This window comes from Gymnogyps californianus, chromosome 2 (assembly GCF_018139145.2).
Source record: "Gymnogyps californianus isolate 813 chromosome 2, ASM1813914v2, whole genome shotgun sequence".
In the NCBI taxonomy this organism is placed as follows: Eukaryota; Metazoa; Chordata; class Aves; order Accipitriformes; family Cathartidae; genus Gymnogyps; species Gymnogyps californianus.
The window spans coordinates 65,937,544-65,954,907 of NC_059472.1; the positions used below are offsets into that span (position 1 = coordinate 65,937,544).

Consider the following 17,364-nt stretch of genomic DNA (forward strand, 5'->3'; position numbering starts at 1 on the left):
TTTCCAACGCCACCATGACCACAGGCAGGGCAGGACCCCACAGTGGCCAGGGTGACTTCCCCGGGAGGCAGAGAGGGGTATGTTCATTTTCGGTTGAGAGCAACCAGCTTCACCAAACAGCCAGGGCTTCCTGGCCCTCAGGCCACGACTGCGCCTCACTTCAGCAGGCACTGCCGATGGCTGGCAGCTTAAAATGCTGCTCTGATCATTGCACGTGGAAATCTTTCTTTCCCTTTATGAAACTGAGATTTCCCCAGCTCTGAAGGACAGTTTTCCAGCCTTGAGGAGTTGCTGGCAGCGTCGAGGCTTCAATAGATTTGGCCATGGGACTCCTTCCATCTCATGCTCCCCTCCCGTGCCCCATCCTGATCCTTTGAGACACAGAAATGGGTGGAAAACTGTCTGGAGCACCTCAGCCAAAGGTACTGGGGCTGCAGGCTTGTCCTCACAGCGCTGCTCCTCATCCTGGCCCGTGGCCGGGCTGTGACAAGGGTGGAAGGGCCGTGGAGTGTCGAAGGCAATACTTCATCTTGGAGGCAGTGGTTTGTTTTAGTCATTTACTTTGGCTATTGATTTATTTGGGGTTATTTTGAGAATTGCTGAAAGGCTACATGCTCCTGGGTTGTCCTTCTGAGGCTCTGAGAGGGGGAGCTAAGCAGTGCCAGCTTCAGCAGGGGTTCCTGCGCTGAAACCTGGTGGTATCTGGCAAAGGATGTGGAGCCACGTGTGATGTGCCATTGGGAGCTCCCCAGCAGGGTTTGTGTGTTCAGGGACCCGGGAACAGGCATCTGAATGGGGTGAACAAACACAAAAGTGAGGTGTCATGGTGAGCTGCAGGGCAGAGAAATAAGTTGAGCAGTGTAAAAGCTGATAGCAAGTCCCTATAAAGCAGGCTGGGGGGGGCACATCCAAGCACCCCTCGGGGATGCGAGACATCCCAGAGGCTCTGGGGTCACACGCGGTGAGGGAAGAGGAAATCCCAGCTGGTGGAAAGAGGCCATTGCAGAGCAAGGGCAGAGCTCCTGCCTCTTGCGTGAGGCTTGGAGGAAAAGAGGGAAGGGATCAGCTTCTCTGTCTCTGCCAGCTTAAATGAAATCTCTTAAAAACAAGTGACTCTGTTTTCCTCCATGTTCGGGACAGAGCTGTCGGTTCTCCATCAGCACGCAGCCAGGGACAAGCTGGTCCTTGGGACGAGGCGCTTGCCTGCGTGGGAACAGGGACCACCACCCTTGCCCTGCCCTGGGCAGCCTGTGGCAAGTCCCTTTGCCTCGCCATACCTGGGCTGCCAGCTGACCCCCTCCCCGGGACATCCCACCCGTGGTTGCTCCTGCTGCATCAGAGAGACCCCAGAGGGGCAGGGGCTGCCGCTGCCCTGAGGGTGCCAATTCCCTCGGTGCCAAGTACCGCAGAGAAATCACTGTAAGAGCAACGATGCTCATCAGCACCAAGAAGCTGAACAGGGAGACCCTGTGTTTTCAAAAAGAGAGAAAACAAAGTGCAAGTCTCTGCACATCAGATGAAGGGGAAAATGCATTTTTTAGAGGTGTCTTTGCAAGGGCTGTGCTATTGCAAAACTTAATTTCTTATGCCCTATCCCACGGCAAACTGAAGAAGAGGCTCCTGCCGATATGAGAAGAGTCTCTTCCCGACGTGACAGCCACTCTGCCTTTGACACCCCTACCTCAGCTGTCCTGGGGCTTTATTAGATGCGGGTTTCAAGCACCCATGTTTGAGAAGCCTGCGTGGGAACGCAGAGATGCTGCCACGGTCCCTCCCAGCGCTGGGGTGGGGGTCCTCGCTCTGATGCCACTGTGCCGATGCTGCTTTGGCAATTTGCGATGAGCTCTGCCAGCTGACCCCAGCCCTGACCCTTCAGAGCCTGTTTTTTCTGCTTTTCCAGTAAGTTGAATTGAGGAGAAGAAAAGCTGCGTGGGAGAACAAGCATTTTAATTAGATTGATACCGGCCAGAGAAGTCAGGAGAGGGGCTGCTTGCTTGGCAAATTCAATTTGGTTTCACTGAATGGAGGAGTAAAGTTAACTCTGTAGTCTCTGCTCAGCATCGCTCCGGGGATGCCTCCTTCCCTCCCCATTTGCTTAGGTGGGTAAGACCCAGCGGTGGGTAGAGGAGAGCCCTGTGGAGGCTGTACAGCCCCCACTTTATTGAGACAACATTAAATTCTAGCAGAAGACTGAAATAATGAAAGTCATTAACTGTAACTGAGACTGCAGCCCTTGGCTGGGTAGCAACGAGCAGCATGTGGCTGGGGGAAATGTCAGCTTTTCCTTTGGGAAATCTCTTCTTAGATCCCATCTGATGGCCTGAGTCCTGACCCCTCCTTTCCAGAAGCATCCTGGTGGGAAGGGGTTGGCTGCTCCCCCGTAACACTCAAGGGATCCCTATTGCCGGTCCAAAACGGAGAAGAAGACAGAGGATGGACACCTCCCAGTTTGGGGGGCTGCACGGGGAAGGCTGGAAAAACCTGGCCTTGGTGGGAATCTGTGGATGGGAACATCTGTGGGATGGTTGTCCTTATGTCACATCACATCTGTCAGTACCGGGACCTGAACTGTCTGTGCACCTCCGTGCACTCCCGCACCAACACACCCTGCACCAGCTGAGCCAGAAAGGATGGAGCCAGCATCCAGCCTGGCACAGGGATGCGGGATTTGCTGGGCAGAGGGAGGGAGGGAGCGGGGGAGAGGGAGGAGGGCATCCGCGTTGGAAGGTGGGGGTTGGGGTCTGCCGCTAATAAGCAGCTTGCACCCATCTGAGGGTGGGGTTGGAAAAAAGAGGTCTATTTCTTTTCTGCGGCAGACAGCTTTATCTCTGACTTGATTTCCAGGCAAATGGTAGGGGGATTCACTGACTCTGTTATTTCCACTTTGTTTCCCTTTCAGTTTGTCTTTCATCTGCTTCTCCGGCATTTTCCTTTGCTGGGATGCTCGCAGACCCCTTGCCGGGCAGCAGCGCGTCGTCCCCACCCTCCGCAGCCCCAGCTGCGCACAGCAGCTCCTCTGGCACTCCTGCCTCCCACCGCGCTGATGCAAATCAGGTGCCGGGGAAAACGGGTCGCACCGAGGATCCAGGCTTGGGCTTCCTGCAGGATCTGTGTAGGACCCAAACTATCTGCAAAACACAGGCTTAGTGCAGGAGGAAACGCTGATGGGTGCCAGCGGTGGCTTCCTCAGTGTCTCCCGTCAGTGCAAAGCTGAGGGTAGCTGAAGCCATTTGATGAGGAAAATTATTTCCATTTATAAATCCGTGTCTGCATCTATTGGAATCATCTTCTGAAAAGGTGAGGGACAAAGTCCTGCCACAAATCCAGATGCTGATTTTATTTGGTTCCCTAGTCTGGTCATGGAAACCCAAATGTGTGACATCAATACTTTGAGTCCGGCCCAAAGTACGAGGCATTTGTCAGCTGCCCCTTTTTCTGTTTCCAAATCAGCAATCTGCACTTTTATGCATGTGTTCCCATTTACAGTTGCTTGATTAAGCCTTTCTACAAAGCTAGCCCAGCCTGGGGTTTGGCCACGTGCTCCTTACTCTGCTCCTTACTCTGCTCCTCACTTTGGAAAAATTGCCATTTTTTAATTTCTTATCAGGATCAGCTCAATAATACGGTCTTGCTGGTGTCCCCCAGCTGGAGGGCTCCCCGACCCACAGAGGGGCCGTGTAATGGCCGTGCAAATGCTTCCAGCGTCAAGGCACCTACCGAAGCACATTCATTTAAGAGCCAAATGCCACCGAAGTCAGGGTGTATCCAGGGTATTTTCTCCTCTTTGCAGACAAAGAACGTCTTTGTGGGACTCTTCAAGGCAGGATTTTGGGAAGGGTGAGGGGTGCTGTGGAAGAAAAGCGCCTGTCGGGGAGCCCGGGAAGGTGCAGAAGCCGGGTCAGAGGCTCCCTGAGCGGGAGAGCGAGGGCTGGTACCCACCAACACGAGACCGCCTGAGCTGAAAGGAGGGAAGAGTTACCGGGAATAAGTTGCTCGTTTCCACTTCCTAGTGAGTCTTACTTATCTATATCCCAAATTTTTGGTTGCATTTTTCAGGAGCCTTGCAGATGACAGAGAAAACAAGTTTTCTAGAAAAATAGCTATTTTTATACTTTTTCAAAGCTATTTTACACACCCAGATTCACATTAAAAAAAAAGGGACATTTTTTATTCTTTGATGTCTAATTGCCATAATCTGAAAATAAACCAATAAAAGAAATATCTGAACTAATGATCTGCCATTACAAAGCCTTAATGGAAAAAATCATCCTGTCAAGTATTATTACATTAAAGCCATTTCTGAACTTAAGAAAAAAATAATGGGACAGTGGTGTGGTTTTCAAAATATGTTTCTTTAAAAATCTATAATGCTCTGAAGCAAAAGAACTCAATTGCCTTTTCTTGTTTTCATTTTCAGCTTTTCAAGCCACGGATTTGAGATCTTCTACCTCCAGTGTTACTGCACAGCACAAAACCGGAGCCAAAGGAGAAGTCCTTAATCAAAAGCATCCCCTACTTTTTAAAATACTGCCTACCTTTAATTCTTATTTATTCCTTTAAGGAAATAAGCCAAGGCAGAGCGGTTGCTGAGTTTGGTACATGAGCTGCGCACACAGCAGCTCTCTTCAGTTTGTTGCTTTAATACTAATGGCAATAGATCCACAGTTCAATACGCTCCTCAAATTTACGGTACCCTGCAGAAAGCCCTGCCGAACCAGTAAAAGTTTCTTTGAGCTGGGGTTTTTTTTTTCATTCATGCTTTACTGAGTCACCTAAAGCAACTGGAGAAGCCGAACCCCATTTTAGCCATGCAGCGGGGTGGCCGGATCCTCACCACAGGCTGGGGTTTCTCTCAGCTTACCTGGTTCCAGTCACTTTGAGCTAAATTTCTACAATTCCACCCCTAAGACCCCTAAATCCATCTTGTGTGATACATGGAGGGGGCAGAGCGGTTAAGCTGTGTGTCTATGGTGTGGCCCCTATATCTATAGGGTATGTCGGTGGAGGGTTTTGGGGGGAGCAAAGGCCTAGCTGGTGCAAACAGAAGAGGAGACCATCATCTCTGCTCCTTTTTTTCCCCTTTGCAAGCGTGCTCTGCTGCTGTGTGAAAGCAAAGCCTCTCTCTGCTGGGGCAGAGAGCCGGCACTGAGGGTGCGTGGGAGGACAGGGATGCTCAGACAGACAGACATGTATCATCCACACCCTCATGCACAGGTAACGATGAATTTTTGTGAGAGCCCATTAAGCTTTAAGGTCCTTTATTATCTCCAACCCGGACCTGGTTTCACTGAGGTTGTGTGAGATCCTGAATAAATATTGGCAGTTTAAATAAGGTGATGCTTCTTGCCTGCTCTTCCTCCTGTGAGGGCGTGGGGGAGAACCAGCTGTGACAAGCTCTTCTCAGCGCCCTGAGTTTTGCATCAGTTCCCATAAAACCTCGCTGTCTCTGTCCCTGTCGAACGGCAGGGTGCTTCCCCTTGCAAGTATTTCAAAACATGGGTAGTATTTCCTCTCCAGTTAGTTTTGTTAAGAATATTTTTATTAAGAAACTAGTTGTCATGATCATACTACCAAGGACCCTTGCTGGCACCAGCCACGGTGGTGCTGTCCAAAGCCAGGTTACAAACCTTGCTAGAAACTGATGGGCAGCTCTTTGCTAAATACCTGGATCAGGATGCTCCCTGTCTGGGGCAGACGGGCTCCGGGTCCTGGGAAGAAAGATGGGGCCAAAAAGTGGCCTTCACGCCCCGCCGTGCCATGGAGCAGCCCCAGGTGACCTCATCCCACGCAGGAGCTCAGGCAGCTCCCGTGGGGCACACGAGGCCACCGCTGCAGGGGAGCCATGGTGGGGAGCACTGGGGAGAAGAGGCCGCAGGAGAGGTTCCATGGGGGAGCCGTCACCCCGGGGCCAGAAACGCCTTTTGGCAGCGAGGCAAGGACGGGTCAAAGAGAAACCTGTGGAGCGGCTGGTCACGCCGGCAAGGGACTTGTGCAAGTGTCCCCTAAAAATTTAGACTTCCCCGTGCGTCGTCACCTATCGAGCACACACTCCTCTCCCGTGGTGGGGTCCCCCGTCTGAGCACGCTCATGAAACCCGGGGGTTGCTTTTAGCCTTGCCATTGCGTCAACATCTTGATGATCGTTTTTCTGGGGTCCGAAGGTGACCCCGGGCTGCCGGCCAGGGAACCCCTGTACTGAGCCGCTCACACGCTGCTGCTTAAAGGCATCAGCTCCGCAGCGTCTCCTTTTCCTTTGCACACTCAAAAAGCTGAACATCGCTGTTGTGATCTCTCTGAAAGAATGTAATTTGCACACCTGATATTTCCTGAGTAGAACGCAACTTTTAGTTCTTCAGGTATTTTTTTTTTTTCTCAGATCAAACAGGAGCCTGCTCAGGGCAAACATTAAATACTTTTTTAAATCCTTTCCTGCTCTGCTTCTGAGAGCCTCTCTAAAGCAATCACTATTTGCATAAAATCGAAATATATATATCGAATCAAAAGCAAGCTGGAAAAAACTATCTGTTAGGGAACTCAAAGGAGATAATAAATTTGCTAGAAATGATTCCGGGAGCACACACAAAGACACAGAGCCCAGTCCCAGCTACGCGAGGTCACTGCAGATGAATATACAGGTGACATTCAAATCACATGTAGTCCCAAGCCGGACCATCATGAATATAAGTGCCAGCCTTTCTCTGCCACCACTGAGACCTCTAACCCCAAGGTTTCATCTTTTGATTAGTGTTACAGGAGGAAGAGGGTGTGGATTTCCATCCGTCTTCATTCTGTGGCTCTTCACTCCTGCGAGGGAAACCCTCCTGAGGGCTGGGAAGGATGAGAAGGCGAGAGATCCCTGCCTGCCGCTGCTTCGTTTTCATAAACCGAGGAGGAGGCTTACAAGTTTTGGCAAACTCTTTTTTCTTTTCCCTGAACACCACTTCTTCTTCTCTGAAGTCTCCCGTTTCCCTCCAGCACGTCTGCCTGCGTTCGGGGAGTTTTGAAACCTCAGGGGTTGTCTTGCAGGCGGTGCACGGCTCTTTCCCAGCGGCGGCTGCGGGGTCGGGTGTCTCTCCAGCCGACCCGGCAAGGCGGGCTGCGATCCGTCCCGCCAAAACCCGTGCCCAAGCACACCCTGAGTTAGACACGGGCCTTGCTCCGCGGCCGCCCGAGGCACCCGCAACGGGTGGGAGCCGGGCAGCCAGGCGGCTCCGGCGGCGGCGGAGCTGCGGCAGCGCCGGCAGGGCGGGCGCGGGTTAGGCGGGACGGGCCCCACGGGGCCGTGTCGCACGCGTGGGGGGGGGGAGGAGGAGGCCCTTTCCCCCCCTCCCCGCGCCCCCCGCGGGGCCGCCCTCGGGGCGGGGCCGCCGCCCTCAAAGCCGGGGCCGCCGGCGGGCCGCGGGCAGAGCCTGCGCGGGGGTTGCGCGGGGACTGCGCGGGGGCTGCGCGGGGGCTGCGCGGGCCGGGCGCCGCCGGCAGCACCATGGAGAGCGGCGCCGCGGGGCGCCTCGACGCCGCCGCCTTCCTCGGCGCCTGGCGGCGCTTCGACGCCGACGGCAAGTGGGGCCGGCGGGGGGGGGGGGGGGGGGCGGGACGGGGACACACACACGCGTGGGGGGGGGGGGGCGCACGCGGGGATGTCTGCTGGGCGGGTGGGTGCCCGCCAGGGTGGGTGCCGCTTGGAGGCTACCCACGCGGGTGGGTGCTGTGTGCGTGGGTGCTGGGGTGGACGGGTGCCCGCCTGGGTGGGTGCCACGTAGGGGTTGCCCACGCGGGTGGGTGCCACGTGAGGGGGAGGGCGACCGTCTGGGTGGGTGCCCGTCTGGGTGCGCATGCAGGTGGGTGCAGCATGGGGTGCCTGGGCTGTCGCACACGTGGATGGGTGCCTGCACGAGTGGGTGCCTGCCAGCGCGTCCAAGCTTCAACCCCACGGGGTCCTGCAGATGTTTCAGAGCCCCCCTCTTCCTCCGCCTCATGCCCTAATATCAGGTCTGAAAATCCCCCTTTTCAGTCCAAAGTTTTTGCCTTTCCATCGCCTCCCCGTTCCTTCTGCTGTTCCCTCTTGGGGTCCCGGTTTGTGGGGTTTTTTTCCTGAAAAGCTTTCTGTAAGGAAAACTCCTAAGGGAGCTCCGCAGCGCTGTGCCCAGCACCCACATAGACGTGCACTGATCAAATTGAATAGGAAACCCCCAGGTGGGCAGGCAGAGCCCCCAGCTGAGACCCCTACCATGCAGCCTTGGGCTCCCTGTGCGCAGCCCATGACATGGTTCCCAGAGCTCAGGCAGTGCCGCCTGACCATTAATGTATTTGACTTCTCTTTAGACAATGGTTACATAGAAGGGAAGGAGCTTGACAATTTTTTTCGTCATCTCCTGGAGAAACTGGGACCAGAAGTAAGTACTGAGCCGCGTTAGTTGTGCATCAAGTCCAAGCAAAAAGGTCGTTATGCTGAGAGATGATTTGTATTTGTTGTTCTCTGATTGCTAGCTTCCTTAGCAATCCCGGAGGTAAAGAGCTTTTCTCTTGGCAACAAGGTGGCATTTAAGCAGGTATGACAACAAGTGCAATCACCTGAGAAGTTTGATCCGTTGTTCTCAGTCCAACAGCTGCTGTCACGGTGAGACTGGAGTTGGCACCAGCTGAAGGGGCCGGCTGGAAGCGTGGAGAGAAAGACATTTACTGCCGTTGAATAGAAACAAATGAAAAAGCACCGGCACACAGTCTGGCAGGGCGAGGGGGAGGACAACGGTGATGATTTATTCAAGCGAGTGCTGATTAGTTTTGTTAATATGATAGGTTTCTTTCCAAGGTCAATTTTTAACAAATATACTGTCATTAATCTTAAATGGTGCTTAGGAAGAAGATGTACGTCTGTATTGCAGAAAATGGCTAGAAGCCAAACAGGAGTCAATTCTGTTGCTCGTAAGGTCAAGAGCTGGCTCTCAAGTGTTTCTGGGTTTCTCCCCTCGTTTCCTTTCCTATTTTTGGCAGCATTTCCCCTCTCTCACTCTCTGCATCTCAGTTCTACCAGAAGTTGCACGACAATTTACAGGGGCTGGTTTCCTTAGCTCCAGGTCATACGTTGCCTTTGACTGTCGCCCTCAGTGAAGGAGAAATCTTGCCACTCAGGTCAGCTGCTCAGAAGTATATTCTGAGAATATATTCTGATAACGGCCTTAATATGTTCACCACACAGCATGTGCCCAACTAGGAAGAGAAAAGGAGTAAGCATCTTCCAAATGGAAGGAGAGGGTGTGCCAAAAACCAGAGATGAAACAATTCCTTTAAGCAAAAAGTAATTAATGAAAAGGGAAAAGGTAGCTGATAAAAGGCATAAATTCATGTGTATCAAGTGTAAAATCAGAATTATACTTACAAGCCAATTAGGATTCTTAGATCTTTGGGGCTACAATAAAAAAATAGAAGTTGTGAATAATTTTTCAAGCATGTTTTTGTTTAATTTGCAAGTAGATTTGGATTGAAGTATTGGCAGTTTCTGCAGAAATATCTTTCTAGAGCATGGATGGTTAGATGAACAGATAGAAACATAAAAAGACTTTCAAGCAAATCAAAAAAGATTCAACAATAAGCGCTAAGAATCATTAGGGACACAGAAAAACTGAGTTGAAGAGAAACTGAAAAGCTCATGATTGTTTACCCAGGAACAAAAGATGAAATTGGGAGCTGCTAGTCTTGGGGTATTGAAACACCGGCGCAAAGCATGTTCAAATGAACCCAGTGACAGCAAACGCAAGATGTTGAAGGAGAGGCTTAAAATGAGGCCGCAGAGCTCAATGCTGCAGCGGGTCGCTGGGGCAAGGGACCTCCAAGGGGGGCTCTCTAGAGTGAGCTGCAGCTGGTGATAGAACCGAGGTTTAGCCGGGGATCTCACACTGCGGGCAGCTTCCTAACGATGAGAGGTCAAGAGGAAACTTCCAGCCCCACTCTAGCCCATAGCTGCTCTTGCGCATCCCTCACATGAAATTTTGGAGGCAGCATCGCACCAGCTGGGTTGCAAACCCGGTTTGTTACAGCAGTTTTTGTGGTCTTGCTGATATCGATGCGTACTCAGTTACACTGTGTTAGGTATCAGCACACAGAAGATGCAAAATGAGGGTGTTCTAGCAATGAACTGTTCTGCTTCGAGAAATCAAGAACAGATTCACTGATTGCCAAAAGTCGCTGCTCAGGTGACTCCAGCTTAAACCAGCACTCTCATCTAGCTTGCATCTCCTCTGCTTCTGCTGTCTAGGTTTTGCCCTTAAAAGAAAAAGCTTAACACAAATTAAATGAAGAAAGAACCAACTCCCTCTCTCCCTATTAAAGAGAAGAAATAGACTAATTCTGGAAGACAGTGCTCACTACCTGCCAGGGTGCTCAAACAGGCTCTCAAGTGTTTTTTGTTTTCTCCCCCGGTTTTCTTGCCTATTTTTGGCAGTATTTCTGCCCAAGTAGCATTGCCCTGAGTGATAAGATGGCGTGTTGCCTTGTTCCCCTTTGCCAGCAGTCTGGTTTCAGTTCTCACGGTTGTGTAGGGACACAAAGGTCTTCTATCCAGCGGGCAGCAGGCAGAGCAGTCTGCCTTGGTGGCAGAAAACCCAAGGGGAGCTTTGTCCTGGGAGGCTGAGAGCAGTCCCCTGCCCCGCTCCGCTAGGTATGGGGATCGCCTGTAGCGCTGGATTAAACAAAGGTCTCTACTACCTTTGTACAATGAGTTTGTCTAACAACATTGAGCCATTTTTCTCTTTTTCATGTGATTTATGCTGTACAGGCTTGTGGTTATAGTGGGAGGGGTAAAGGATCCCCTTTGCACTGGTTTTCACCACCCTACAGAAAGAAAGTATCCTTCGTGATACAAGCAGTGAGCTGGGACTGAGCATCTCTCTCCTCTAGTGCTCGTTCTGACCTTTACTTCTTCTTCAGGCTCTTAACGTCTCTGTTTCCTTGCGCAGTAAAAGGGGGAGACAGTAATACACTGGCATAACTTCCAGATGTGTTGCAAGGATTAATTAGTGACTGTGTCTGAAGTGCTATACAAGTGATAAATAATGTTATCAGCACTGGAAGTTGTCTCTGCTTGAATAGCGAATGGGTTCATAATTACATTTTTTCAGCCTGCACTCTCTAAGCTGTTATTTTTCTTAATGACCACTGTAGTCCTTCAGCTCTGTTTTTCTTCCCAGCTACTCTGCAGCATCCCCAGCTGACACTAAATGCCAGGGGATGGGAGCAGCTGGGAAAACAATGCAAAAGGGAGCCTGTCGGGAAGCTGAGAGGCACAGCTTTTCCTGACGGCTCTGAGTGAGGAAGGAAACTTGAAATACCATCCAGCGAGGGAGGCTAATTCATCATCTTTTATTGAACCATCAAGAATTTTGGGAGGGGGAAGGGAAAAACTTTGCAACAAAGGTAGACCTACGATAAACCAACCCAAATCCCAGATGCTGCTTTCTGTCTCTCCTCCTCCAGCAACAGGCGATTGCTGGAGGCATTTGGACAATGCCCTTAATAACATGCTTTAACTTTTGGTCAGCCCTGAAGTGGTCAGGCAGTTGGACTAGATGATCGTTGTAGGTCCCTTCCAACTGAAATAGTCTGGTCTATTCTGTTCTATTCTATTTCTAAGAAAATGGCTTCAGTTTCCAGGTGTGTGTTGCATATTCATAAGGCTTCAGTGATTTATGACACTAAAGTTTATATAAATTCTCCATCAGCTGGAGGGGCTTCTGCGGTTTGGTTTGTTTGGGAGTCATGAGGCAGAATCGAGGATAATTCAGCCACACACCAGCACAGGCTTGTGAACTGCTGGCATTACCCATCTGCTGCTGTTCTTACTCTTATGACTTCTCTCTAACCATCTGAGCCTCCAGCTTCCAACCTGCTCCTGCATGGCTGCTGTGAGCTGCCTGTGCTCTCTTCTGTTCACCCATAAACCTCTTTCTTCTACGTTATGGCCACCTTTCCATGCATTTTCTAGAAGTTTTTATACTGAAGTGAAAACTTAGTAAAAAGGACAGTTTCTTTCAGCACTGAAGAAGTAATTTTATTGGAACAGGAACTACAGCCCCTGCCTTTCTCTCTTATATTGCTGTACATCTTTCTGTATAGAGATCATTTAGGATCTTCCTTGCTTGCTCTTTGCTATAGTTTTAATGAAGCTCTATGTATAGTCTCGTAATAATTAGACAAGAAGGGTTTTATAGATGAATGGCTATAAATTTTAGGTTTCGATTACTGAAAGTTTCCATAAAACCAATGACGTCTGGGCAGATACAGAAGGAAATGCACATTGCCCTTACGCTTGCAGGGCTTTCACAGAAAGGTATTTCACTTTGCTTAAATTACACTAAAAGTAGACAGAAGACTTTCAGATAAAAGTCGGCTGCCCTCACCTAACTGTTAGTGTGTGAGAGACCATGTGTAAAAATTTTTGAAGTGTAAATTTGATCAGGCAAGACAGGTATTAGCCTTGTTGTAATCCCCCTGCCCTCAAACCACCTGGACAGTTATGACTGGAAGAGACTGAAGTTAATCTTCAGGAGCTCACCCTGAACAGCCATAAAGAATTTGTCTTTGCTTTTTACTTCCAAAAAAGACGAGCAGCCTCTAGCTACTGTTGCACTTCATCATTGCCTTGCACAATGTATTGTCCATCTAAATTATATGTGTAACTTAGTATAGTCAGGAATGCAGCAGTTAGTCATTCAAACAAAGTTTAATGGCCAAAATATTAGCCAGCCTCAAAGCCATTCAAAGCGGCCTTCCCCTATGTTTTACCACCCCAAGAGAACCCAGGATCACAGACCAGGTCTCCGGTGACCAGCAGGTCAACAGCAAGAAGACCCCTAGCAGAAAGCATTCTTCTTGCATCCTCCTCCAGACGAACTGAGAAATCTAAACCCTGGGTCAATCCTGATTATTTAGACATCAGGAAGAAATTCTTTACTGTGAGGGTGGTGAGACACTAGAACAGGTTGCCCGAGGAAGAAGTGGATGCCCCCTCCCTGGAAGTGTTCAAGGCCGGGTTGGATGGGGCTTTGAGCAACCTGGCCTAGTGGAAGGTGTCCCTGCCCATGGCAGGGGGGTTGGAACTAGATGATCTTTAAGGTCCCTTCCAACCCAAACCGTTCTATGATTCTGATTATTGCCAAATACAGTTATTTCTTTAGGTGTGGCTTTTGTCACCCGTGATTAGCCTGACCAGTTCCTATTCCTGTTCCTGAACATTAAGGCAGGGCACTGCAAGCACCTGGAAGTAGCTCTAAATGCACACTCAACATGCCTACGGGAAAAAACAGACACGGTGTGTTTTCATTGCCCAAAGGCACGTCAAAGAACTTTCAGCCTAGCGGAAAGGGCAGAACAAAGAACCTGTCCAAAGCCTAACTACAAAACCGTGATGGCACAGGGACGGCTGTTATAGCCTTTGTTGGATGCTGGTGTCTTCTACGTGAAAAAATATTTCCCACATATGTGCTGACGAGAGCTAAAAAAAGAACCAAAGCACAACGCGGGATGACAGGATAAGCGCTCATCTATTGTAGCATGCAGGATTACAGTAAATCCTAACCAAAATACAGGGCCAAATTCTCAAGTGATAGCACTGCAGCTAAGTAAGCAAGATTGGCCCGAACAAGAAGTTGGCCCAGGAGCTGCAGGGTGAAATCTCACGCTGATGCAGGCAATCCAACGTACAACTGCATGGATCAAATGAAGTCATTCATGTGATTCTTTTTTTTTAATGCTACGGGATTTAAAGAAGAAATGTTTGGCCAAAAAGAGGTTCTTCTTTTAAAGTCAAAGTGTACGTTACTGACGTCTCATCTGGTCTTTGCTGGCCTCCTGTCTGCGCTGTGTGGCTTTTGGCATGGTAATAGTTGTTGAGTTTGTTTTCCAACTAGTTTTCTTGGCAGACATGATTTATTTTCATAGATCTTGTAGGAACTTGATATCTCTGGGACCCTTTGCCCTTCTATCAAATTTGGCTGAAACGTTGTTAGGAGAAACATGTGCTCAAGCCAGCATTTTCAGATAAGCCTCTTTTTCTTCAAGAAACAGGCTATAATAGTCACTTACATTTAGTTTCTTCTTGCTTTTTATACCCTTATCAATATAGTGGCTTGCTTCCAAAAATTGTGTCAAGAAGGAAAAAAAAAATCAATTTATGACAAGACTGTCTTGATCAGCAGGAATTAAATGAGATGTCCCCTTTCATCAAGTAGGAAAGGTTCCACAATGCTCCATATATTCACTTTTTACCCCTCAAAACAAATGACTCATAGTTGTGTTTTCATCAAGGCAAGCTGCTGCCAAGCACATGGATCCCTTAAGGAGCAAAAATTTAATTAGGCAGCATGAGGCAAAGAGTGTGACAATATAAAAGGAATGGGTTAACAAAGAAGACAGATTACAGCCAGGTTTCCAAAGAGTCATAACCAACCACGACAAAGAAATTAAATGCTGTGGAGATTAAACAAAAATGTGAGCATGCCCTTTCCATTATTACAAACAGTATCAAAAACCTGATTACCTTTGTGATGCTAAATACTTCTAAAGGGTTTTCGCAAAAGGGAAGACGAAGACTGGACATGGAAAGGAGAAAGCAGAAAATTAATTTGTTATGGCAACTTGAAGCATAGAAGCTTTTCTCTGCAAAACTCTGTTGTCGTGGTTTAACCCCAGCCAGTAATTAAGCCCCACACAGCCGCTCGCTCACTCCCCCCTGGTGGGATGGGGGAGAGAATCAGAAGAGGAAAAGTGAGAAAACTTGTGGGTTGAGATAAAGACAGTTTAATAGGGAAAGCAAAAGCCACACACGCAAGCAAAGGAAAACAAGGAATTCATTCACCACTTCCCATCGGCAGGCAGGTGTTCAGCCATCTCCAGGAAAGCAGGGCTCTGTCATGCGTAACAGTTACTTGGGAAGACAAACACCATCACTCCGCACGTCCCCCCCTTCCTTCTTCTTCCCCCAGCTTTATATGCTGAGCCTGACTCCCTATGGTATGGAATATCCCTTTGGTCAGTTGGGGTCAGCTGTCCTGCCTGTGTCCCCTCCCAACTTCTTGTGCACCCCCAGCCTACTCGCTGGTGGGGTGGTGTGAGAAGCAGAAAAGGCCTTGACTCTGTGTAAGCACTGCTCAGCAATAACTAAAACATCTCTGTGTTATCAACACTGTTTTCAGCACAAATCCAAAACATAGCCCCATACCAGCTACTATGAAGAAAATTAACTCTATCCCAGCCAAAACCAGCACATCTGTGGAGGAGCATCCATAGTAAGAAATTTACTCCTTAACCCCGAGAAATGTATGAGCAAAGCTACAGCAATATTTTAAACTGTGTGCTTTTATGAGGACAAAAATGATATGGCCTTCTTCGCATGGGACATAGTAAGGATTTCCTTGACTGGACAGTGAGAACGTGCAGCAGCTCTTGGAAACCATGCAGCATCTGACCTTTGAGGGACCAGGGCAGCTGAAGCTTTACAACTCATATGAAGCAACTTGAAAAGGGGTTGAAGCATCTATCTATTCCAGGCTAGGTCCCATCATCATTATAGTCCAATGAAGATCATATTTCATGGAAATTAGCAGAAGGTTGGGGTTTTTTTCCCTTAAACAAGCATCAGGAAGACACTGCCGGGGGTTTACTTCTGCTGCAGGACCCTTTCTTGCCACGCACTTGCTCTCCCAGCAACTGCACTCTCCCTCAGCCCACCCCTGAGCAAAATTGGAGGCAGGTCCTAGTTCAGGTATGTTTTCCAGACTGTGGCAGGGAACCCTCTTCATTACAGTGTTGACTGATGCTAAACGCGAGCATCTCTACAGCTGTTTCTGGCTTAAGTAGGCAGCAATTCAGGGGAAATTGTGCTCCTCTGTCAATTAGGGCTATTACCTCTTGATTAAATTCCCCTCCAGAAACTCAGGGAGGTGCATTGCAGCACGGAAAACAAGGAATGACAAGAAAGGCCTCCCCATACAGACAGCTACCAGAAAGGAGGCAACAGCATTCACTTAAACATTCACAAAAGGGAAATTTTATCTAGCTGTTAACAAGTCTGCAAAATTTTAGCCCAAGCAGTGAACACTTGAGAAAGCTTTGCAAACCTTTGAAACTGGGGAGAGATCTGCTGCTTGAGGCAGGCAATGTAGTCAAGACAGCATTAGCTCTGATGGAAAAAGCTGTGCTCAGCTACAGCCATTTACTTGCTGTGAAGACATTTCCCCCTGTCCCAGCTCATAGAGACAAGAGGCACGGATTTGTATCGTGCTATTTGTACAGTTGCTTTCCAGAGCAGAAAGGTGGTGTATTTTTTTTTGTTACTCCCCCTGTAATTCATAGCGCTTGAATAAATGGAACATGAGCCTGAGGCATTTGAAAGCGGAGCGTGTTTGGCTTTTAGGCTTTCCTGCTTGTTGCAATCTGTAGTTGAACAGCGAGTTAATAATGAAAGGGAAGGAAGGAAAAACAAACTTCTTGGGGAAGCCGGTGGCCATAGCAGTCGGCGCAGCACCTGCGTTTCCGTGCAAATGCCGTACGTCCCTGCGTGCGCCTGCCTGGAGGTCTCCCCTTCTTGCTATCCTGCTCCTGATCTTTCTCCCCCTATCACAGGACTTGTCCCAGTCTGGGAGGCAAGGGAATATTTATAGGAGCCCAAAGGCAGAGAATTAAAAAATCAGGCCTCTTGACCAGTGAGCTGCCAAGCTTTTACCTTTGGCGTCCCCTCAGCAACCTCATTGCAAGGTGGCTGAGGCAGCGAGGGGGCCCCTGTACCCCCCGGCCCGGCCGGTGCCCCTGTGCAGCCCCTCACTGCCCCGGCATCCCAGCTCAGCCCCGGCCCCAGCGCTGGGTGGGAGATGCCCTCTCACACTGCCGGCTGGTTGCTGGATCCCTGCCCAGGCCGTGCCTGCAGATACTGCCTCAACTGTAATTTCTTACCTGTGAATAGTTATTTTGTCCCTTTTAGGAATACCTGATTCTTGTCCGTGCAAACCACCAATACTATCGAAAAAAAATCTGCTTAATATATTTACATGACTGTAATTGGTTGCAATATCTACAAGGCTTTTAAAAATTTTAATAGTCCCCATATTGTCTCTCTTTATTTCCCCACTGACTGGCTTTGCTTGCTATTTGTCTCTGTGCACCTCCTTTCTTCTGAGCGGACCTTGGAGTCCCAGCCAGGGGGCCCCCTCCTGAAGCCTTCCTAGGGCTCCCAGGACATTGCACCAGTACTAATAATACCAGGGACAACATGTTTGGCTAGTAAAATCCTGCCTCGACTCCATAAATCCTGGAGTATTGCATAGGCAGTACTTTTGCCTGAATACTTTTCTCCCTCTGTTTCTGGAGCACGCTCTTG

At 49.3% G+C, this 17,364-nt stretch overlaps 1 protein-coding gene across 1 annotated transcript in view; it reads left to right on the top strand.

Moving 5' to 3' along the window:
• Positions 1-7,482: 7,482 nt before the first annotated feature.
• Positions 7,483-17,364, top strand: part of SCGN (secretagogin, EF-hand calcium binding protein) — a 31,474-nt gene continuing 21,592 nt past the window's right edge. The window contains exons 1-2 of the mRNA XM_050892397.1: positions 7,483-7,555; positions 8,322-8,392. Of these exons, the coding sequence (XP_050748354.1) occupies positions 7,483-7,555; positions 8,322-8,392 (144 nt within the window). The remainder of the gene's footprint in view (positions 7,556-8,321; positions 8,393-17,364) is intronic.